General features: G+C 33.9%; 2 protein-coding genes across 14 annotated transcripts in view; both read left to right on the top strand.

Moving 5' to 3' along the window:
• The window catches only part of LOC147382711 (uncharacterized), a 58,886-nt gene extending 35,218 nt beyond the window's left edge, over positions 1–23,668 (top strand). The window contains exon 3 of one of the 2 annotated variants that reach the window (XM_086428233.1): positions 22,896–23,668. In XM_086428233.1, the coding sequence (XP_086284359.1) occupies positions 22,896–23,431 (536 nt within the window). In that variant the 3' untranslated portion in view covers positions 23,432–23,668. Of the gene's footprint in view, positions 1–22,718 lie in introns of both variants that reach the window. The other variant, XM_086428234.1, reaches the window with a different exon arrangement.
• On the top strand, positions 6,630–19,910 carry LOC147382712 (uncharacterized). Of its 12 annotated transcripts, none has more exons than XM_086427868.1 (11): positions 6,644–9,294; positions 9,394–9,519; positions 10,033–10,112; positions 10,201–10,328; positions 10,940–11,060; positions 11,791–11,880; positions 12,094–12,275; positions 12,982–13,054; positions 14,035–14,132; positions 14,357–14,517; positions 15,360–18,343. In XM_086427868.1, the coding sequence occupies exons 5-11, from the start codon at positions 10,995–10,997 to the stop codon at positions 15,683–15,685; spliced, it is 996 nt and encodes a 331-aa protein (XP_086283994.1). In that variant the 5' UTR covers positions 6,644–9,294; positions 9,394–9,519; positions 10,033–10,112; positions 10,201–10,328; positions 10,940–10,994; the 3' UTR covers positions 15,686–18,343. The 12 variants fall into 12 exon arrangements, 6 of the variants coding, with proteins under 6 accessions (XP_086283994.1, XP_086283991.1, XP_086283990.1 ...); XM_086427866.1 differs by having other exon boundaries at positions 6,646–9,294; positions 10,201–10,296; positions 15,360–18,342; XR_015173435.1 differs by lacking the exons at positions 6,644–9,294; positions 9,394–9,519; positions 10,201–10,328 and adding exons at positions 18,755–18,835; positions 18,930–19,145; positions 19,254–19,385 and having other exon boundaries at positions 9,542–10,112; positions 15,360–18,279.
• Positions 23,669–24,612: the final 944 nt, after the last annotated feature.

The following is a 24,612-nucleotide window of genomic DNA, read 5'->3' as shown; positions in this document are numbered from 1 at the left end:
CTACTTGGTATGGTGCAAATAATTTTCTTAATTCAATTTTACGGGTACTTGACTGCACAATGCAAATGATTTGTATTGCGAAAAATTTGCATGCATCACCTAAATTCTTAAAAAACAATTAGCAAATGATTTGCAACACAAAAATATTGCAAATTATATAGGAAAGGGGAAATTTTCAACAAATTTTTTTTTAATAAAATATTATTTTTAATAAAAGTAATCATTTTTTAAAATAAAAAAAAAAAAAAACCTTGAACAACCATTGAAAAATCATTTTTAGCAAATTAAAAAGGTACCATATGAAAAATGACAGTGTAATTTTTCAACTTACCATGAAAAAACTACACTCCAATTATAGGTTTTTAAATTATCACTAAAACATATACTTCAATAGTAGAATTTTAAAGTTTGCATAAAAAACTATCATTCAAGTATAGTTTTTCAAAAGTTTGCATGAAAAACTACCATTCAGAGCGTATTTTTCAAACACACTTTTGAATATGAGTTTTTCAATGAAATTGAGAGTGTGTGTTTAATCTTTAATTGGTGTGTAATAAATAATTTAAGAAATTAGACATCAAACCTAAATAGAAAAAATTCATTTAAATAGTTTAATATATGAATGAGTATATTATAATATAAAATAATAGATTAATTTCATTTTTAACATTTTTAAAATTTTATTTTATCACTTAATAAAATTTAGCATTTTTTAAATATACAAATATATATTTCAACAGTTAACTCAACGGATACGTTTTTTGGAAAAAGTTTCATTTAGAAAAACTACGCTGGAATAGTAGCTTTTCATGCAAACTTTTGAAAAACTATACTTAAATGATTGTTTTTCGTGGTAACTTGAAAAACTACACTTGTACTATAATTTTTCATGGGGTTGTCAAAAATGACTCTTCAAACATACTCAAGTTTTTATTTTGCAATTTTGAAAAACAAGTGGTTAATTTTATCAAAAATAATATTTTTTTTAGGTTAGTTTTGGAAAATTTCCCCTTTAGGAAATTGTTCAACTCTAACCTATGCATATGAAAATTACTAAAAATACTTTTTATCAAAGAAATTAATCAAATTAAAAAAATACAGCCAATATTTGTAATGATAATATGTGCATAAATTTACAACAAAAAAAAAAAAAACCCTCGTCAAAGATACATTAAATTGCATATTGAAATTAAAAAAGTAACCCCTCATCAAAAATAATTTTAAATTACAAAAATACCCTCAATTATTGCTAAAATAACATGCATATGAATTCACAAAAAATATATCTCATCAAATATATATACATTTACTTGTATATAAAAATTACAAAAGTACCCCTCATTTGTGTTATTACAAAATATCCTTTATCGTAGAGTAATTTTGTAAACTTATATGCATGTTATTATAACAAATATTGAAGGTATTTTTGTAATTTGAATAGTTTCTTTGATAATAGGTATTTTTCATAATTCCAATATGCAGGTTACTATACACTTGATGGGGATATTTTTGTAACTCATATGTTCGTTAATGTAGCCAGAAAAGGATATTTTTATAATCTAAATAATTTACGATGAGGTTGAATAACTTAAAATGGTTCCATATTTTATTTTTATGGGATTTAGATATGCTACCTCATTTTTTGATGAATATTGGAGATATCATCCCTATGTTTTCAAATTGATGACATGCATCCCTTGACCTTAGTCTTCTTAATAGACTAATAAAAGACCTAAATGCCCTTATCTTCAACTACTTGCCAAAAGTCCTTGATTTTTCTGCCTAAATCTAGTTCTTTACGACCTCATCAATCTCTATGATATATTTTATAATCTACTCAATTTTAATTCATCCTTTTCAACATATGATTAACCCTTTGTAGAAAACCCTGTAATTTTTTAGCAAAAATTTCATGTTTTCATGTGGCGCCCTGCCGAACGCTAACACAATTCCCCATGTCAGATCTCGAGGTAGTAGGTGGCACCTCGAAATTTCGGCATGGTCTCCTCTGTTTATGTTAGCATTCCAAGGCGTTCAACCTGCACCTGATAGACGACATACAATCCTGCATATAAACAAACAAAATAGAATACGAGCGGAAGCCTATATACATCAAATAATATACGGTATATCAGAGTGCGGAAGAAGAAATTTACGGGATTATACAAAAATTTCTTACTCTAACAGGAGTCCTAACGCTCAATACAAATCTATAATACTCCTAGACAAATCGACCCACTAGGGGATGTAGCCTCAATACTCACCAGGTGACGAACTCTGGTTGTCTATCTGACCGACCAGATGATCTTCACTCGTGCTCTATACCTGTCTCGCCAAGCTCTGAATCTGAGACTAAAAAAATGGAGAAGGAAATGGTGAGTAACAATGGTTACCCAGTAAGGAAGCAACAATTTCTGCCAATAACCTTTCCTAACATGAACGAATAAACATACTGAATCATTTTAAAATAAACAAAATTTTACAGAATAAACTACGATTAACTGGTACATATAGCTAGGGATGAACAACTAAACATTTTAAAACTCACATTACATCAATTATCATTACTCACTATAACATTCTCTTCTTATACAAATCTAATTGATCAAATGGAAACAATAAACATGCATTTCATTTTATATATCAAAATAAGCAACAGATACATAATACACAATGGTGGAGTATTAGAATTAGAGAGTTGGGATTCACGACTGGATCGCTCCCAGTCGGGACATGATGTTACAATTCTTCTCTGGCTTTTAGTTCCTGATTTTGTGGCTGGTCGCTGTTTACCACGCTTGGTTGACTATTTATCCGGCTCAGGCTGGCCGTTTGACGTGACCGTAAGCAATGGGTCTCTTTTCGATGTGTCAGAACGTTCGACTACTATAGATTGTTAGTGATCACTGACTAATCATCTTCGTCTATACCTATCAGGCGTGCATGTGATTCCCAAATATACAAACCATTCGTATACGACCACCTTTACATTACAAGTTCACTGGTAAAGATAGAGAGGAATAAACCCGGATTCCAGTTGTAACTCCACTCTCATACGCGTCCCATACCACGTATGAGCTTGGTGGTCCCTACCGTACAGCCCAGGATAGTACACCACTCTGGATGATATGACGCACTATCCCTTCAGGCATTCACAAACTCTTTAACAGCTCACAAAATAGCAACATATATATATTATTTTCATTTGAAAACAAAAGAGAAATTAACAATACAAGGTTGAGAATATATATCCAGTTTCCTACCATGCAAGTGTGGCCACCCGGCCTAAAATAAATAACATAACGGAAACGTAAACAGCGCCTCGCGCTAACAGAAAGGAAATAAATATGCAACCAATAATATTATCCCTGGATATCTGTTCACCAACCTACACACAACACAACAACGTAAAATGCAGACATCACCCCTCGGGTGTGACTCTGACATTTTACCGTTTCATACATTTTTTTCCCTCTTTCCGATTTTTTTATAATTTTCAATCTCTTCAATAAAACATCCATTTTCTGATATTCATCAACTCAAAATGAGTTCATTGAATATTAAATCACATTTTCCAACTATAGAATTTATTTCTATCAATAATATTGAAAAAGAATACAAATTTTATATCAAAACGGGGTCCGAACAGTGCACAAGACCCAATTTATGGAAATAACCCGTTATAATACTCTACCCACGTATAATTTGTTAAAAATACAATTAAACATATCAAACATGCAATTTCTGGCGTGAATTTTGAAATAAACAAAGAATTCTATATTTCGGAAATACATCCAAATTTTTCCAATAAAATCCTAAATGCAATTTTCACAATCTATGATTACTAATAGAAATTAAGAGTTCCTTACAATCTTCAGGCGAAACGATCGTAGCACGGGCGCGAAAATCGAGGCGATCAGCACGAAAATCGAGACGGATCGAACTTCGAAACGGCTGATTTTTGAAACTGGCCCAGTGGTTTCAAAGATCTCGATGTGCTCGTCTCTTCTCCCTTCTACGGCGAAAGATGGTTTGACCCCGAAACCGATGAAAATCGAGGTCGAAGTTACGAAATCTTCGTATAAAAATACGGCTGATTTTTGATTATACGGGGTGAAAAAGACAAGAAAACGGAAAGAATTTGGGTGGGTTATGTAGAGAATGAGGCTGCGAACGTTTCTCCCTTCTGCGTCGGAAGACGGTTTGACCCCGAAACGGACGAAATTCGAGGTCAAAGTTTCGAAATTTTCGTATCCAAATACGGATGATTTTTGACGATATCGGGTAAAATAGAAAGTGAAACGAAGAAAGGTTGGGTGGGTTTTGTAGATGTCGAGGCTGCGGATCTTTTTCTCTTCTACAGCGATCGTCGAAAGTGAACCGTTTGCGAGAGATCTAAAGTGAAAAATCGGAGGAAAAACAATTTAATTTTTTTTTTCCGTATATGTCTCGACTGTAATGACGCGTTGGGGGAAGATGAGTTATAAAAAAAAATTAAATTTTATTTATATAAAAGTTGGGACGAAATCGATATTTTGTCAATTGTTTCAACCGACGATAACTAGGCCATCTGGACTCCAAAACTGACAAATGAATACTCTATTTCGCCTAATTTTTCGTTCTTGATCTAATGGTACAGTCAATTTCTACAAATTATGTCTCCATCAAAAAATTACATTTTTGGCCTGAGGTGACCCCTAAACTTGATGTCGTTTTCGTTTTTGACGATAATTCGACTTCCTGATCTCCAAAAATGACAAATAAATAGTCCATGTTGAATAATTTTTCGTTATGAACCCAATGGTATAATTGAATTTTAAAAATTATTGCTCTAACAAAATGTCACTGTTTTAGCCTGGTCCGACCTGGTAATCGAGGATTTTGTAACTTTTATATTTGGACTCGCATTTGAGCGTGCTTACAGGTTAAACTATGTTTTTCGATCATTTTGAATCTAATGGTGAGGTCAGATTCCATTAAAAATGATCAGAAACATCCTAAAGTTTTACCCCTAAATCCCACTTTCAAGATTTTCTTAAAATTCCACTATTTATTTTTTTCCTCGAGATACGAAGTAAAAATTCGGGGTGTTACATTTCATCTTTCCAAAAACCCTATGTTATTTTTATTTTCAAAACAAAAAAATCTTAAAGCTCTTCAACCATTTTCTTAATGTAACTTAAATCCATCAACCTTTTCTCATGTCATCATTTTCTACCTTCCCTTAACCATAGTAACAAAAAACTAGGTCTTGTTTAAAACATGTTTTGTACCTCTACTAACTAAAAATATAAATAAAATAAAATTGAATTATTCAAAAAGACGTGTCTTACATTTTTAAGTACGTTCTTTTTTTTTTAAATATATGTTTTAGACACATTTTTTTTCAAAAGAAAAAAAAATAATAAGAACCCCCTTTTTTGGCCTATGATTAATTTATTTGGTCTTATGGTTGTTTGTGATTTAGTTCATAAATGTTGTTTAATGTGGGATTTTATGATAGTATCTTGATGCTATTACCTTTTAAATTTTATCTGTAATATGTTCTTTTGCCCAAAAAATATATCGGTGGTTAAATTTTTTTTTATCATAAAATGTAAATTTATTTATGGAAACATGTTGTCATGTATAGATACTTAATAATGTTTATTTTTCATAGACTAAATGTCTAATACATATGTGTGTGCTATATGTTTTCATAATTTTTTACCTATATTTTTATTTTATATAATTATCATTTTTTCATCCATTTTATTCCCGTTCTTTCCTTCTTTTTTTTCTTGATTTTCCCTTACCTTCTTAAATCCATATTGTGACTTGGTTACTAACCTTAGATTTTTCCGCCCCAAATGCCTTTGTTTTACTGGTAAAAAAAAAAAAATTTCTATCTTTTTTATGGGCTTGGAGGTTGAAGATTAGGGTTATAAGTTTTAACCAAATTAAGAGTGTTAGGTGATTGGTTTTCAAAAGGAAAATCAAGGGGTTTCTTTTTGCTATGATTGAAGATGAGGGTATTTGGACCTTTATCTTTTAATCTATTAAGAAAATTGAGATCAAGAGAGGCATATCATCAGTTTCAAAACATAGGAGAGCCATAAAATATTCACCAAAAAGTGAAGGACCATTTCTAAATCACACTTCATCCTTACTATTATAAAGAGAGTAGGCGAAATAGAAGTGGTTTGGCACCAAAATTGAAATTCCAAAAATACCCCTACTTGAACATTTAAACTTCATATAATCCTTATAAGGATCATTTTGGTCAAAATCAAGAAAATTGCAATCCCAAGGTGTTAAAATCACATTGGTTGGCTTTTAAAATTATAAAAATATCAATTTTACTATGTAATATTCAAAATCACCCTTTAATTAAGATTTTAAATTACAAATAAACCCTTCAGATACAATTGTGTTTGCACATGCAACCTTCTAGTTTTAACGAAAAAAATCATTACAAATTTTTTGCATTGCAACCATCAACAAAACATAAGAAATGATTTCACAAAAGATTTTTTTATGGTTATCAAGCAATTGTAAATTTTCCATCATAAAACATTTGCAGTGAAAATCAATTGCAAATGCAAATGATTTGTAGGGTACCAAGCATGGGTCAATATGACGAGAAAAGTTTACACTCATGGACTAAGTTCTTTACTTCTACTCAACTAGCCTAATGTGAGAACCGTTGCCTACTTCTTATTAAAAACGGTGAAAGACCGTTTTACGCTCTTTCAACCTTAAAAAATCGTTTCTAGTTGCTGGTTTATATCGAAAAAATCGGGAGAAACCTTTTCAGTTTCTCAGTCTAACAGGAACGAATGTCCCATCTTCTTTCTCTCCCATCAGTTTCTCCCACGATTTCAATCCTATTCATCTTTGATTTCAAGAAGGTGAAACTCGTTTCGGAATGGTGAAGGTTGTTTCAACCTTGTTAGTTTTCGATTTCAAGAAGGTGAAACTTGTTTCAACCCTATTCGTCTTCAATTTCGAGAAGGAAGTTAGCAAACCTGTAAGATCTTAAACAAAAACCTAGAATCAACATTGGTTTTTCTTTGAGAATTTATGATTTCCTGTTCTGAATCGGTTTAATCAGGGTTTTGTTTTTCTTTCACAGTCTTCTCTTTTTGGGATTTTATTTTTTTATTTTCCTCATGATTTGTGACTAATGATATTTGCAATTCTAGAATTCTCAGAGTGGATTGAAATTGAGTATTTTTGTTAATTATCTTAAATTATATCCTGTAATTTCTAGTTTTTTTTGGTTGAATCTAATTTCTTTTAATAATTTATTTAGGATAATAGCTTGATTGATTACTCACTATTACTTGGATGTACTGATTTGCTATATCCTCTATGTTTTGGATTATCTGATTTAGTTCTTGGAGTGAACTTTTGGTTTTTGATCCTTTTAATCCAAAGTTATGCAACATCTGGGAACTTTAATTTATGTTTTATTTATTTGGCTTGATACAGTAAATTCTCACAGAACTGTTCTTGGAGCTAAAATTATAAATATATCTTTTGCTTCTCCGTCTGGATGAGTTTTCATGTTTCAAATGTAATGTTCTAATGTTTGTAATTCATGTGGAATTTGAATGTTGCGGACTTGTTTTATTACATTTATTGCTATACAAGAACTTTCTTGATTTAATTCATGTTAGAAGTTGTTCAATTCATTGGGAAACTTTGTCGTCTGTATATGTTTTGTATTTCAGAAACAATACCCATTATTTCTAATATGCCCAAACTAATTAAATCAGACTTTCCCTATACCCTTTATTTCTATCCTTAAAAGATTTTCATACGAAGGGATGGTTTGCTATTTAGAGAAGAATACTAAAAAGATTTTCAGATCATGATAGGTTATTTGTTCATGATGCAGAATTTGAAGTAGGAAAAGCTTTTCAAGTCTTAATTTTAGTTGAATAAGACCAGGGTATATATTATACTGCTAAATTTTCCACTGCAATCAAGTTTGTAGATTGTGATCAGAATGCTAGCACTTTCACATTTTTTATAGGTGAAAGGATTGGTTGGTTGGTTTAGAGGGGTGTTTGTCTTGTTTAGATGGAGGAGACGGATGTTTACAAATCATAATTTAACAAGTTGGCAAAGCTTTTACTTGTTAATTTCTATGCAAAAAAGAAAAAGAAAATCTATAAAATAACTGACTAATTTTAGCTTTCTTAACTTTTGGATGCAGTTCCTACAAGATATATGCTAGTTTTAGGTTCAATAATTTTGTAGTACGTTTCTTTACATATGAAGAAGGATCCTTATCTCGTGGCTTCAACTTTGAATGGTTAAAATTTGTGTCATGCCACAATCTGGTTTATGATGTTTTGTAACCGATCTATCATGGGTCTATCATATTTTGGTGCTACATTTGAGGTATTACTGACACCTAAGTTATCTGGCACAATCTCATGTAATATTTAATGGGGTACTAGGATAAAGGAGAGATGACTAGATTAGTCTAGTCGTGGTTCCTTTATGAATGATTTAGATTACTCAATATGTAGATAGTCTCATTTGGTGGTTAACAATCTTTAAGTTTTTACGTGATCAAATTAGGTAGTGGTGGCCATAGAGTTGGTACAACACCTAAGCCAGATCACAGTATGAAAGTCAGTCCTATTGTCAGTCACTTTCATTGTTCACCGTTCACTTGAATTGAGTAACGCAATTTAACCACTTAAGTTTTTAAAGTAAGTTTATCGTTCTCGTCGCTTCTAGCTATATACTTTGTTTTCCAGCATATGAATCATTGTGTGAATGTGTACTTTTTAAAGGTCATCTATAAAATCCAAGCATATGAATTACTTTAATACTGTATTTAAAACTTTTATATTGAAGGTTTACTGATTACTTGAACTTCAGGCTTCGATTCATAGCTCAGTTTTTTGATATATTGCAATGCAACTCTGATGTCTTGAGTATCAATTCCAGTTTACCTTTGAAAAAATATCCTTGAACTTCCACAATTTTCATTTACATTGTTATTAGGTTTTTCAAGTGACTAATTCGCAGGTTTGAAGTGACAATCTCAAAGGTTTGAAGTGGCTATCTCACAGGTTCGCTAATTTTTAGCGAGATTGTCACTTGAATTTCGTTATATTTAGCTTACGAAATAGTAATTTACTCTAGCTATAACATATGAAGTATGAATGTCCCTTTTTAACTTAATCTTCTTTCCTATGAGCATCACTGGTTGCTAGTTTCTTAGTTCACACTTTTAAGACAATGCAATGACCTTTTCTTTTCTTAGAAGTGAGATCAAGACCAATCATTGAGGTATCATCTGGTTTTTGCTTATGCATAGTCATCTTATCTGTTGGTTCATTATGCTGTAAGACAGTGATGCAGTAGCTTATTGTTTTAATATGGCTGCAGGTTGGGTACATTGTTGCATCTTGTTTGCTCAATGAGAACCATGAATTTCTTAGATTGGCCATAAACAATGTGCGCAACGATATTATTGAGCTCAATGAGACGTTACAATGCTTGGTATTGACCATGGTATGCATTAGCTATTTATAACTAGTTTATATTTGTCAACCATTAATTATTAATTACCATTTTCTTTTGTAGTGGTGATCTTGATGAAAATGATCTTCTATCTGTATGTTCATTTATGGATTTACTTCAATGATAGGGAAGAGTAAGCAGGGGTGCTGCATTTTGTGTTAGAGTTGGCTTGAATTGGCTCGGTTGTTAAACTAAGATAGATTAAACCCTGCTTTTAGACCATATATGTTGCTAACCAAATAGATATCAAGTGTCATATTATGTGATTTTATTTCTAGAAACCGAGCCTCATTATATAAAAGTTCTCCATGGAAAATGTTATGTTCTAAAATATTTCTAAGCTTTCATCCATGCCAAAGTTGAGGATATTTTCTAAATTAAGCCAACTGTGTTCTGGGTTCTATGCATTTAGCAAGTTCCCACTTTGTGGCTAGTAACTTATATTTGCATAATGACAGAAATGTGATCGTTGCCAATTTAGTGTGTATTGTTACTCATTTACAGATGTGGACCATGCGTGATAGGGATCTTTCTTATAACAATCTTTGTGGTTCCATTCCGAAAATATCTACAAGAACTTTCAAGTAAGCCACACTCTCTCAATCTTGAAGCACTCATATGTCTTTGAAGTTATGGTTGGTTATTGATGACTCTCTTTTCTATCTTTATCAGAATTATTGGAAACCCTTTAATTTGTGGGCCAAATTCAGATAAAAGCTGTTCCACCGTGTCTTGAGCCGCTATCCTTCCCACCATACACTTTAAGTGGTGATTTCACATAGTTATAAATTTGCTTTATAGTAAACTTTCCAGAACACTTTGATAACTTGTCTTGGGTGACTATTCTAAGCTATGGACACCTTCTGTCTCACACGTCACTCACAACCAAATGGAAAGAAAAGCCACCGAGCTATTGCATTTGCTTCGAGTATTGCATCTGTTTCTTTTATTCTGATTGTTGTTGGGTTGTTTCTTTGGTGGAGATATAGACACAACCAAAAGATTTTCTTCGACAAGACCCATAAATAATTATCAACATTTCCAATTAAATAGACATCTATTTTTTTTATTTTGTTTTCAAAGAATAGAACTAGTACTACATCATAGCTATCATTCACCTCTCTATCAATCATCAAATGCAATGTGAATCAAATGTGTATTGTAACAGGAAAAATCAGTAAAGAACATGAATATAGAGGGAGACCTTGAAATTGATCATTGTTTACTATTTTGCGGTTTTTTGCTAATGGGACCCGTCAAGCATAGATCATCACAAAGCTGATTGAGATTATTTCTGGAGCATCTACCCTTACTGCCTAATTACACTTATGATGCACCCACCTGACAATGATATGAGAATAAAATTGTTGTGGGAGCTTTTGGAATCTGATAGTATTTATCTATAATTCAGGTATTGGCTCTATGCCGCTGTCAAACTTAAGTGTTTGCTTGTGACAAATGATGAAATGCGAGATCACATTTTTGAACTCTTAGGCAGCAAATTCTTTCTCAAGTGGAAAGAGCGACATCAAGTATGTACTATTTAAAACCTTACTTTGGTATGTTCATGGTTTAGTAGGAGTTGCACATCCATTCATTTGAATTGTTGCAGTTTTCAATTCTCTCTCTTAATGTCAGTATGTTATAATGCTTTAGCCTATGGTTACTATGGTTAATAGGCATGTTGAGTCATGACTTTTTTGCATATCGTGATGAAGTCTTTTGGAACTATTCATGTCATTGAGGAATCGTGGACCATCAATTTTTTATTGTTAATTTGTAAACCACTTTTGATGGAGGTGATCAACCTCACAAAAAATCAGCCCCATTCGGAAACTTCTAACCCATAATGGACAAAATGTTGCTATTGTTATCTTCTTTATCGAGTGATGATGACAAGGGAGTTGAGAAAACTTGAAACTTGAATCGGATAAGATCGACAAACATAAGAACAGTTTCTGAATTTCCTTCCTGTAAGACAACAGTTTCTGAATTTCCTTCCTGTAAGACAAGTAAACAAAGGGGGTTAAAACTTTGTTCACAAATATGTATGTATTATTAAGTGTATAAAAGGTTGATTACTGACTTGCTTATTCATTGCTCTTGGGGGAATTGAGAATAGGTCAATGTTTCATGATAGGTAAATTATTTCAGTGTAAATTCTGTTATACTGAATATAGATTTGTTTATTTTACCCTACAGTGGTAGAAAAGAAGCAGCATGCTATGACCCACAATGTTTAACTATTTTGATAATTACTAGGTCGTGATGCTGATAGCTGTGTATGCTGATTGGGGTTTTGCAAGGATTAAGGGCATTGGTTGGGGGGGATTGGAGTCATCTGGCTTTACAGTATTGTAACCTATATTCCACTTGACTTGTTCAAATTCTTAACCTGATACATCCTAAGTGGAAAAGCTTGGGATAACTTCCTAGAAAAGAAGGTATCTTTCTGCTTTCATTTCCCTTATGAAAAGTGCTTTGTTTTTAGACATTGTGTTTGTAAACTTGAAGTATGAGTGGGGCTTTTGTCTAATAATTGTATTGTTTTATTTATGAAAACAGATTGCCTTCACCACCAAGAAAGATTATGGGAAAGAGGAAAGAGAAGCTCAGAGGGCCCTTGCACAAAGGACTCTACATGGTCTTCAACTACCGGAAACCACTAACCTCTTCTCTGACAAGAACAATTATAGGGAGCTTTCTGAGATTCCTGAGCAGGCCAAGAGGCAAGTTGAGGTTGCAAGGTATGGATATTCACTTGTTCCTCTCGCCATATTTATTTGAAAACCGACTAGGCTACAATATTATCCAAAATCCCCCATTGTTTTGCTTTTCCTTAGATAACTCAAATGCAAATTGTGATGATACTTTGTTGCAATTCTTATTTATATGTTTGTATTTCCTTGAACGAGTCAAAATAATTAGCAACCCGCTTTAGCAGACTAACTTATTGCAATAATGCCATGATTTTGTTTTATTGAATTCAAAAATCCATTATATTCTAAAACACACAATAAGAAAAAGATCCCATGTGGATACTCTCTCTGTAATGTAGGACATGATTTCCTCTCAAGGCTGACAGAAGTTTGGTCTAGCATGACTATCGGCTTGAAAATTATTATTTTCAGATCATTTAGTGCTCGGATCTATTCAAGTTCGACTCTAATTCTTTATTTTCAATTGTTTGGATATTGGAGAAGATATTATTTCCCATCTTTTGGGGCTTAATGACTCTTAAGGTAAGATACAAATTTCTTAATTTTGACTCATGGTAAGGTGTTACTAGATTATATAACGCTTATTATCATCGAAGTTTTTTTCTAAAGACTTTGGAAAACAGAATGCATACCTGCAGCACCATCTGCATCAATTGAAAGAGTATGTCAAGTTGGATTGTATTATTTGTTTTATGCCATAAATAGGGGTTTTCATTTCTTTAGGTTCTTGCAGGCTCTATGGTATAAATGTATGCGGTGAAGGAGGAGAATATGAAACACTAACACTTGATTGCCCTGTTTTTAAAGTAAGTTTATCGTGCTTGTCTCTTCCAGCTATATACTTTGTTTTCCAGCATATGAATCATTGTGTGAATGTGTACTTTTTAAAGGTCATCTATAAAATCCAAGCATATGAATTATTTTAATACTGTATTTAGAACTTTTATATTGAAGGTTTACTCATTACTTGAACTTCAGGCTTCGATTCATAGCTCAGTTTTTTGACATATTGCAATGCAACTCTGATGTCTTGAGTATCAACTTTTGACGAAATTTCGATTCCAGATCACTGTTCATTTTAATTCCCAAAGCGTGAACAACGATTTCACAGGTTTTTTAAGTGACTAACTCGTAGGTTAAAGTGACAATCTCAAAGGTTTCAAGTGGCTATCTCACAGGTTCACTACTTTTTAGCAAGATTGTCACTTGAAAAACCTGCCATCTCGTACATTATGTTTGGGGAATTAAAATGAACAGTTAGTCGAATTGGAATTTCGTTATATTTAGCTCACAAAAGAGTAATTTACTCTAAAATGTACATTATGACTGTGGATACTATACTGCTATGTTAATCTTACTTCCACATTATTCCTCTTTGCTGGAATTGGTTTCTTTTAGAGGAGAACAATGGATTTCATAGTTAAACTATTTAAAGTAATCTAAACCCTCCAACTACATTATTAAAGCATAGATATATGATTGTTCCCTTACATGTATGGTGGTTAATTGAAACTGAACACCAAATGGATACAGTGGAGCAATTTCCATCCATCTTCTCATAAATATTGTAGCATGTGGTATAAAGATCTAATTTGGCTACAACAGATTTCTGGAAGTGAGTTGCTGAGATTTATGCATGAGCAGAATTCTCGCCCACAAGAACCTTAGTCAAGAGACGAAGGAACTGGTTTTTGCAAATGTCAGCATCTCTTTTGTATCTTGGGACCTCTATTAGCTGTTTCCTGGTTTTTGCAACTAATTTGCATGTATTTGTGGTTCACAACAGGAGATTGAGAACGAGAAACTAAAGCTAGAACATGTTCAAATAATGGAGGTGAACAGTGGATTGCGTGTGCAAAATCAAAAGAACCAAGAGAATCCAAGGTACCCTGTACACACAGTATAAGAGCAGATTCCAAAGTACAAAAGTAACTATAACTTTGGTTATATTTTGCTTTGGGTTAAGGCAATTCAATATCCTATCATCAAAAGTAATTTCTTGTTAATTGTTTTAATGAAGCTACACTGCAGTCAGGACTCCCACCCATGCATAAAACTATTGTTTCAATGGGATTGCCTCTAATGGATTGTATATTTGTCCATTTCAGAATTATTCTTTGTGATTTGAGGGCAGACATGCCCAGGTTTCAACAAAGGATGAGCCTCATGCAGAGGATGTTGGAAGCGTGCATGGACATGCAACTGGAGTTACAACGTTCAGTTAGACAGGAAGTATTGGCAACTTTAAATCGTTCAGCTGGTGGATCGGGTTTGTATAATTTTAATTAGTCATCCTTATAAATTCTTTAATTTGAGGAGCTTATTACACAAGATTATTTATTTTCCATGTTTAACTTAGGATGGATTTGTTGCTTTGCAAATAAAAGAAAATAGAAGAAAAGAAAAAAGAAAAAAAAAAACCTAAGATGGATTTATGTTGTATGAGATTGACTTGTGAAGTTGGTGATTTGTTGCCAAGGGTGATGGGTGTGGAGTCATCAGATGATGGATCTAAATGGGATCATGTTAGATTTGCATAATTGTTTGATTTTACCATCTAAAACTAGATAATTTTACAGCAGGTGGTTCCGAAAATTGTTAGATTTATGAAAGTTGAAGATGAGGGACATTTGGGTCTTTTCATGTTGTTAGTTGGGGTCTAGGTCATCTATGTCAAAACATAGGGGTATCTCCAATATTTAACAACATGTGAGGGGGGCAGGTGTAAAATAAATAAATAAAAAAGAAAAGAAAAATACCCTATAGCGACGGTCGACGACCATCGCTATATCCCTATTTTTCTATAATTTTTTCCGATTGTCAAAGACAGTCGTTTTTTTCCGACTTTTTTGATCTATTGTTTTTAAAAGACCACTCCTTTTAAAACGACTCTTTTTCCAACTGTAAGGGCAGTCTTTTTGGCGCATTATGACGTAGTGCCATCGTTATAATTGGAACTCTAAAGTTATTTTGGGTCTTTAGTGTTACATTTTATCTGGACATATTATTGCATTTCACAGTAGTTTACTTTCTTCCTTGTTATTTTTATTGCCCAACCCAATCTATTTATCTAATCTATCTTATACTAGTCTCAACTCTGTCAATGGGCAGTTTTGAAGCTTGCGCTACATATAATCAGAGGTGCGCCATTAATTGCCACCTTTGATGTTCTTGGAGAAGGGAAGATTGATGTGTTTTTCCACTGTAACTTTGTGTGTATTTCAAATCAGCAAGATCAATATTTCTTATTGTTAGTTGCTTATTTTTTTATTCATTCCCAAATTATTATCTTGGATTACATTTTAGGGATGTTTTCGAACCAACCAAATTTTGGATCTGTTTATACGAGGATTGGACAAGAGATTAGCAGGTTAGAAATCTTGTATCAAGGTGTACAAATGTTAACATGTGTTTATAACAACTCTTCTACCTCATAATTTAATAATTTGTGGTACATGAAGAAAACTTTGAAGTAGATAGCTACCAAAATTACTATGTACATTGTCCACATTCTTAATGTTAATTTACATTAGAAAGAAAAAATAGTGAAATATTGTTTCAACCTTTCTAATCCCTTGATTCTAGTCTATCCTTTGCTTGTTTTAAATCGTTGTTATCTTCCTTGGTTTTCGATATTGGATAATGAATTTGCATGGCTCATTTATAATTTTTGATATATCATAACTACTAGGATGATATGTTTGTATTAGCTAAATTTTGTCTAAACTTCACCTGCTTTGTGTAGTCATGGCTGGATTACATTTTGATACTTGTCAGTATGATTCCAAGATGAGGGAATTGTGAGTTCTTTTGCATTGATTTATTCTTTCTCCATTTTCTATTGAAGCATTGACTATGTTTGGGTACTATATCCTATTTTACATGTTTGGTTCTACGATCTTATATTCTAGTTCTTGAGGCCCAAAATAAAATGATTGAATTAGTGGTGATTTCAGAGAAAAAAAATTGTGTAAATGACACAATTTTTCTACAATCCCCATACATTAAAGAAAAGGCCTTAAAACTACAAAAAGCTAGAACTTTAAAAAGAACTCTAGATATCTAAGTGATTTATGTTAGGCATTGTGAGCCCAGAAACCCAATAAAAAAATTGGCCTTTCATTGGACCCCCAAATTCATTAAATCAAAAAAAAAAAAAATTGCCCAACAACTAAATAGTTTGGTGATGAACTCCATTCCCAAGAAGACAGATAGAACAACTAATGTCCCTAAAAATTGGGGTGGGACATATTTTCATCAATAAAGTCCAATAATTTTGATGGATATTTGCTGTACCTTCCTTGACCTCCTCAGTCTTCTCCAGTAAGACTAATGAAAATGATCTAAATGCTCTCATCTTCAAACTCAAGCAAAAAAATCAATGATTTTTCTCTTAAAAAACCTTATCTTCAACCTCAATAGTAAATTATTTCTAATATATTTAACCCCATCTTCAATCCAACATTTTGAACCTTACTTTACTCCTTGTGCGAATTTAATTGGTTAATTCTAAGGTGGGTGATAAGCAATATTCATGTCAAGTCTATGTCTATCTTCTCAGGTAAAATCCTAATTTTCTATCCAAAATTTCATCGTTTTCTATTTCCCAAAAAATCCTATCTTGTTTTTGAGGTTTGAAGGTTGAAGTAGATAAATCTTAAGGTTGAAGATATGAGTAAAATATTTTACTCATGAGCTTGAAGATGATTGATTTTGAGAAGAAAAATGAAGGGGCTTTTTACTCAAGATTGAAGATTAGAGCTCTTAACAAATTTGGGATGAAAAGTGATGGTTTTTGGGCTTAAAAAATAAAATTTTGCCATAATATTTCAATATCCCAGGGAAGATGCCCAATTAACCCTCAATCAAGTTGATTTAGATGTGCAATGCACAAAGCATGGACAAAAGACATACATGAGTTTCGTGCCACACGAGTGACCCCATGACATTTTGGTGAGCTGAAATCATAGGTTTAAATCGCTATAATCATCAATTTAAGTTGATTTGTTTGTCTAAACGGTATTATTAGTGGCATCTTCAAGTGCTTGGTAATAACTACACCTGGTGTCAGTTTCCTACCACATTGACATGGAAAGAACTTCTATCCACACTTGGATTGTGATCAATCGGTTGGTTAGACTAGATCTCTCCAAGAACATCTGTTTTACATAAAATAAAAGAGTAATTTAGACATATAGATGAATATTTGAGATATCGATGCGTTTTCAAACTAATGGCAAGGAGAAAAACAAAGCAACTTATAATTTTTGGGATAAATTCCTAAGGATACTCTTAAGGGGGGATTCAAACTCAAGGTCTTGATCGTCTCATCAATCTTGGGGGTTTGGCAGTCAGTCTCATCAATCTTGGGGGTTAGGCAGTCAGTTATTGTAAGAGTCTTTTGTAAACTGACTTTGTTGGACACCGTACTGATGTTGCAGTGCGCGGAAAACCTTCATTGTATCTCGAGGAAAAATCAATGGTTTTCTGCACATTACCATGTCAGCACAGTGTCGAACGAAATCAGTTCAGCATTTTCCTTTTGGTAAACAAGACCCTGAAGATTTGACCCAATTTACAATGTGAAAAAAACCCAAATTTGATGGCCTTGGGCCGTCAAATTTCATAAAATTTGATGGACTAAGAGGTTGAATTGGCGTCAAATTTTTCATTGTCAAATATTTTTTTTTGACGGGCCGAAACTGTCAAATTAACGAAGGATGAGAGAAATTCAACAGCTCTAAGCCATCCAATTTAGGAATATCAAGAATTTCGACGATCCTAAGCTGTCAAATTTTCCAGTTTTCACTTAGTGATTGGATAGACAGACAAAAAACAGCCCAATTTCTAAGGATTTAGCCTAGCCTGACTAACTAAATTTCAAATCTTACTGAGCATCGTTGGACCCACATGGATTGTCACGTTGGCCAACTGTTGATAGACCAAACATTAATGGGTTGATGGGCTCAAAAGAGTTTCATGTGGCAAACTGGAAAGGAGGTGTTAAACAAGTCGACAGATTTAAATGAAGGTGCATGTAATTTCTTCTATTGTATCGTTTGGTTTCTTTAATAGTAGTCAAATTAGACAATTTGGATGCATAAAGGAGTTAGATATTTGATGTGTTCTACTTGATAAACCAAATTGGTCACAGAGAAGAAAATTCTATATTGTGATCAATGCGAGTGTAAATATGAGTATAGTACTCATCTATATGTAGTAGCTAAATTATTTAAGAATTGAAATTTCAATAAGGTTATTTGTCAATTTATTCCCAATTCTTTCTGATCTCATCCTCAATATTTTCTAATTACATTTTTAAGCCTTATATAAGTGGTTTCTAATCATACTTGTTACCAAATCCAACTGGTTTTGATAATAAACTTGGTCTGGTTCAAATCAAATAAATTTTTTTATAAAGAATCTCCAGTTCTTTCTGAAGAATATTTGAAAGAAGCATCTGATCATATTTTCTCCTCTAAACTTGGTTTGGTTGTTTCATCCAGTACATTTCTGCCCCGCACTGTCAAAAGTTGTAAAAACGATGAAAAAGGGAGAAAAAGTCATCCTAACGGTGAAGACACAATGTAGGTTTATTTTTCCATGGTTGGTTTGCTTCATTTGGTTGAGGATATGGTGAAAGAATATAAATATAAACTTTTTGTATTTTACCCATTCAAGAGAAAGAGTCATGGGATATCAAGTAGCGGGGGTGAGTTGATTTCTTTTAAATTTCACAACGCCATGCACACACCACAGAAGACAGAAAGGAGAGTTGTTTGATATTCTATTGCGACACCAATTTTTGCCTAAGAGTCCACCCCATCAAAATGCTAACCAATCATTTCAGAGTTAATACTACTAATGGAGATGGCTATATTTTTCCACTACAGTAGTGTATGTATCTGTCTTTCTCAATGTCTTCTAGTTTGGATTGTTTTGATGCTAAAGTTGATAATTCCCTCATCTAATGATAGTCTTATTCTTTCATCTTCATTGGAGCAGGTTATGATGGTCGACCCATTGATGGGAAAGGTATCGTGAGAAGAGTGATCAATAGAATTCATGAAATATATGATACTGAGCTTGCTGGAAAGGACTTTGCGTATGGTGGAGAAAAAAACTTATTTACTGTTGGTCATCTCCAGCAAAACAAGTTCAAGTTCTCTGTTGTGCTTGAAGATATCTTATTGAACAGGTACACATGTGTGGCTCATAGTTTGGATTTTACTCAAGGTTTCATGATATTAAATGTTCTGGATGATTTTGTACATAGGAATGCTAGGAATGGCTGCCCTGGTGGTTAGGGGCGGAGCCAGGATTTTACACATGTGGGGGCAACTTAAGAGTGGAAATTTTTTTGTGAGGGCAACAAAGATTGTAATTTTTTGTGTGGGAGCAACATAACAATGGAAACTTTTTTGAGGCGGCAATTAAGAGTGTAAAATAAATTGCGAGGGCAATAGCGCTAGATTTCTTTATTCACGACTATTATCTGTCGCAATAGCTCATTACTCCGTAGAAGGTTTGAAAATTCTTATGGGGGCAATTGCCCCCACTGTAAATCTACCCTTGTTGGTGGTAGTGGATCTCCAAATGAGGGACGATTACGGTTTGTTCGTAATGTTTTACAACATTTTGTAATTTTGATGGTGAAGTATTTGGTAATTTTGTAAATTATGACTCATTGTAACTCTTTTTGTGTATAAATAAATGTAATAGAGAACCTTAATGTTCTCTATTTAGGTCTATTTTGACTGCATGTAATAGGTGCGTAGAAAAAAAATTAAAAAATAAAAATTAATTTTTTTTTACAGTTTAGATATCAGTTTATGACCACTTTAGATATCAGTTTGTAACTGATGTCTAAAGTCTCAAACTTAAGACATCAGTCTTATAGACATCGAATTTTAAAGCGATGTTTAAGGTGTTTTTTTTGTTAGTGCTTTCAGACTTGGAAAGGTTTTAAGCCGTTCCAAACGCTGAGTTTTGGAATGGTTTTTAGCCGTTCCAAATCCTGAGATCTAGAACGGCTTGCAACCGTTTAATTTCATTAACGACGCCTCGATCAGAAATGGTCTGTCAACCGTTCAAAGTGTTTTAGGAAAGGTTATAAACCGTTCCTAATGTCCAATTTTGTTGTAGTGATAGTTTTAAATTTTGTTTTGATGTCTTGTCTACCGATTTGTTCGAGTCATCTCATTCCACAATGGACGAAATTTTGAGGAATACATCAGGTTTGAGATGACTTGTCTATTCGTCTCATTGGTGGATGACACCGAAACGAATTGGACGAGTCGTCTCGGTCTCGAACGAGATTTTAAACTTGATACCATCTGCCTACCTAATGTAACCCTTATTTAATTACTCGGGCTCAACCAATAATATATATTAAAATAATAATAAGATGACTCAAAGGCACCAACGTAGAATACGAACAAAACCATAGATTTTTTCCCTTATGTATCTCGAGGAAAACCTATGATTTTGTGCACATGCCATAGCAGTTAAGTTTTTTTTTTTTTTTTTTTTTTTGAGATAGTTTATCACAACTCTTTTCCCTTGTGTATCTTACGCACAAAAGTCTATGGTTTTATGCACATTCCACGTTAGTTGAATGGCTTTTTTTAGTCAGTTTAGCATAATTCTCTGTTATTAATGTATAAAATAAAAGGGATCAACTAGTTGCACACCACCCACTACTAATTGCACTACATCACTTAAAATTTTCATTTGCTTTCCTTTTGGACTAGACTCAAGATCTAATATGATGTCCCATTCTTATAAAATAGGTTACGTGTGTACGTGTCACACTTTAGTTGGTGTTTAAAACACCTTATACTCCAAATCAAGTGTTCACGCAGTCCAATGTGTTTATTTCCTAATCAAATTGTGCCACGTAGAAAATCAGAATCGAACCAAACAAGATCGGTTCTACAAATTTGGAACAGAACCAATCCAATTACCCTATCGAACCGAACCAATCCAACCCAACCTTGGTTCGGATTGGTACTCTGTTCTCATACTTATTATTTTTAATAGTAAAATTAAAATAGTTAAAACTTAAAACTAAGCAAAATAAATATTAAACGAGCAGCAACATACTTATTATTTCAACATAAACAAAGCATCACGCATAACACATTAAAAATAAAAATCGTAAAAAAATTATAAAATAAAATAAGAAAACCAATATATTATAATAAATATAAAAATTGGTTTGATTCTCAGATTGGTATGAATCTATTATACCCCTAATCGGGAACCGAACAAAATCAATCAATTTTTTTTTTAACAATCCGTACCCGAACCAAATCATGTTCAATCAGAACCAATCCAATCCAAAAGTCTTTGGATTGGTTCGGTTATCAGATTTACCCGAGCCAGTGTGCACCCCTACACCGTATGGGATCTCGACTCTTTGGATTATTGCACTCAAAATAAAAATGAAAATATTGCACTCCTTTTTTTTTTCCTTCTTTTTCAATCCTGCTCACTTAAATTATTGTTAGTTCAATATTTTTTTTGTAAGAAATACTCAATCATATGACAAGCATGTTTACAATTTACATAGAAGACAAAGTCACAAGAAGGTGAATAACCCAAAATTTTAATTTTACCAATAATAGTGCAACTAGCAGGTTACAAGAGAGATTATAAAAACTAAAAAATAAAAGTTTCTTTTCAAAGTTGGTGTGCAACTAGTCCGTTCCAAAATAAAATTAGTTTTAATATTTGTTTAGCTCGAATTTGGTATTTGCTAAATTGACTAGGGTTAGTAAATGGATTCTGGGAAATTCATGCTAAATGAGTCGACTTGGTCATGTTTTGAGGTGTTTTAAAACTACGCGCATTTCTAGTTGTGAGTTGTGACATTTATGGGAGCACAGAGAGCATTGAATGAGAGCACGTCAATTGGTTAGAGAGGAAGCTTCAACACCACTGTTGTTGTCATCTGCCAACTGGATCCATTTGATTCTGTATTTAATGGATAGAGTTCAAGAACTCTTTAGTCAAAACAGTACTGGCACACAACAAACACACACAATGCACTCTTGATAGTTTGATTGATGGGCAGTTGAGAATTAAATTCGGGCCATTAACAGATGAGATCAAATTCATTTTATGCTTGTAGTCGGTGAGAGGAATTGTGTAATAAAAGCTATTATTCTTCTCCTATAAATACCTTACACCACCATTGTTGTGGTTCATATATCCTTAAACAAAACGCTCAACTTCTTCAACTCTGTTTTCTTGTTTTAGGTAAGATGAGTTTTGGTCGTTGTGTTGCTGTTTTTGTTCTTGTAGTTTTTCTTGTGAACGACATTGTTGTTGGTAATGATGTTAAGGGTAGTGTTAGTGATGATAAGCACTATTTTGGACGTCGTGGTGGTTTAGGGAATGGAATTTATCGACACCGTAGGTTTGGTAAGAGTGGAGGTTTAGGGGGAGGACTTGGTGGTGGTGCAGGAGGTGGTCTAGGAGGAGGAGGAGGCCTTGGTGGTGGTGCAGGCGGAGGAGGAGGCTTGGGTGGAGGTGCAGGAGCAGGAGGTGGACTTGGTGGAGGTGCAGGAGCAGGAGGTGGACTTGGTGGAGGTGCAGGAGCAGGAGGTGGACTTGGTGGTGGCGCAGGAGGAGGTGCAGGAGGTGGACTTGGAGGTGGTGCAGGAGGAGGAGGAGGACTTGGTGGTGGTGCAGGAGGTGGACTTGGAGGCGGTGCAGGTGGAGGAGGAGGCCTAGGTGGTGGTGCAGGAGGTGGAGGTGGACTTGGTGGTGGTGCAGGAGGAGGTGGAGGCTTAGGTGGAGGTGCAGGAGGTGGACTTGGTGGTGGTGCAGGAGGAGGTGGAGGCTTAGGTGGTGGTGCAGGAGGTGGACTTGGTGGAGGTGCAGGTGGCGGAGGTGGACTTGGTGGTGGAGCAGGTGGGGGACTTGGTGGTGGTGCTGGAGGAGGAGGTGGACTAGGTGGTGGTGCAGGTGGGGGACTTGGTGGTGGAGCAGGTGGGGGACTTGGAGGTGGAGCTGGTGGTGGTGCTGGAGGCGGTTTTGGTGCTGGTGGTGGAGCTGGTGGAGGGCTTGGTGGAGCTGGAGGTGGAGGTGGTTTTGGTGGTGGTGGTGGAGGAGGTTTGGGTAGTGGAGGAGGCTTTGGAGCTGGAGGTGGTTTTGGTGCTGGTGGTCGTCACTAAAAAGCAAGAAAAACCCAGTCACTAAAGTTTACCTAAAATTATGAATAATTCATTCTATCAAAATGTGTCTGTGTTTTTATTTTTATATCAAAAAAATAAATAAAAATGTGCGTTTTTTGTATTTTTTTTTCTTTTTTCTTTTTGTTGATTGGACAAAGTATTTTATGTTATTTAATGTAATGGTGATTTATTTTTGCATGAGAAAGTACGTAAACTGTGACAACTCTTTCTTGGTAATGCATCATAAATATCACGACCCTTTTTCATCCTATTTGAATTAATTCTATTTTAAAACGTGTTTTAGAAAAGTAATAGCTGTAGCTGATTGGTTGAGGTATTGAATGCTGATGTTGACAATCGTACAATATCATTTAATCTCTCTCACATCTAAAATACAATATGAGCCAAGTCGTTGAAGGACAAACCTACCCCCACCTGTCTCAGGACCCTACCATACTACTGCTGGGACCCGGTCAGTGGCTCTCGTTGCTGGCCATTGGATATAAAAAGAAATCAATCACTCATATGTAACTATTTATGATGCATTGTTCTTTATAATATGCTCTTTTGCATATGTAACAATTCATTATTCTTTATAAATAAATAAAATGATATGGTTACAACTACCTTAAGAAATATCTACATCCTAAATTTATAATCCCATTATATAAAGAATAATGATGAATGCAAGCAATTTTGCCATGTGATTGACGTGATAAGAACACAGAATCACACATCTTTTTCTTGTGTATCCTGATGAAAAAGATCTATGACTTCGTGCTTACTACATTATCTATATACTAGATCGCATGCATTCATCATGACTCTTATATAAAATCACACGATAAGTAAAATTATTTTATTTTATTTTTAATGTGGAAAGTATGGTTAGCAAATTGTTGAAACACTGATCTCCACAATCTGAGAGTCAAACTTTTTTTAAAAAAGCACTAAGGGTGATTTAGACATACATCTACTTTTTGGTGAATATTGGAAATAGCCCCTAGATTTTGAAATTGATGACAAACCCTCTTGATTGACTTGTTGGAAAATACTCAAATGTCCTCAAATTCAACCCCTACCCAAAAGCAGATTTAGACATGCACCTACTTTTTGGTGAATATTGGAAATAGCCCCTAGATTTTGAAATTGATGACAAACCTCTCTTGACCACAGTCCTC

This window comes from Akebia trifoliata, chromosome 16 (assembly GCF_017979445.1).
Source record: "Akebia trifoliata isolate Shusen 1 chromosome 16, ASM1797944v1, whole genome shotgun sequence".
Classification (NCBI taxonomy): Eukaryota; Viridiplantae; Streptophyta; class Magnoliopsida; order Ranunculales; family Lardizabalaceae; genus Akebia; species Akebia trifoliata.
The sequence above is the reverse complement of the archived record's forward strand: the minus strand, read 5'-3'. Positions and strand labels throughout refer to the sequence as shown.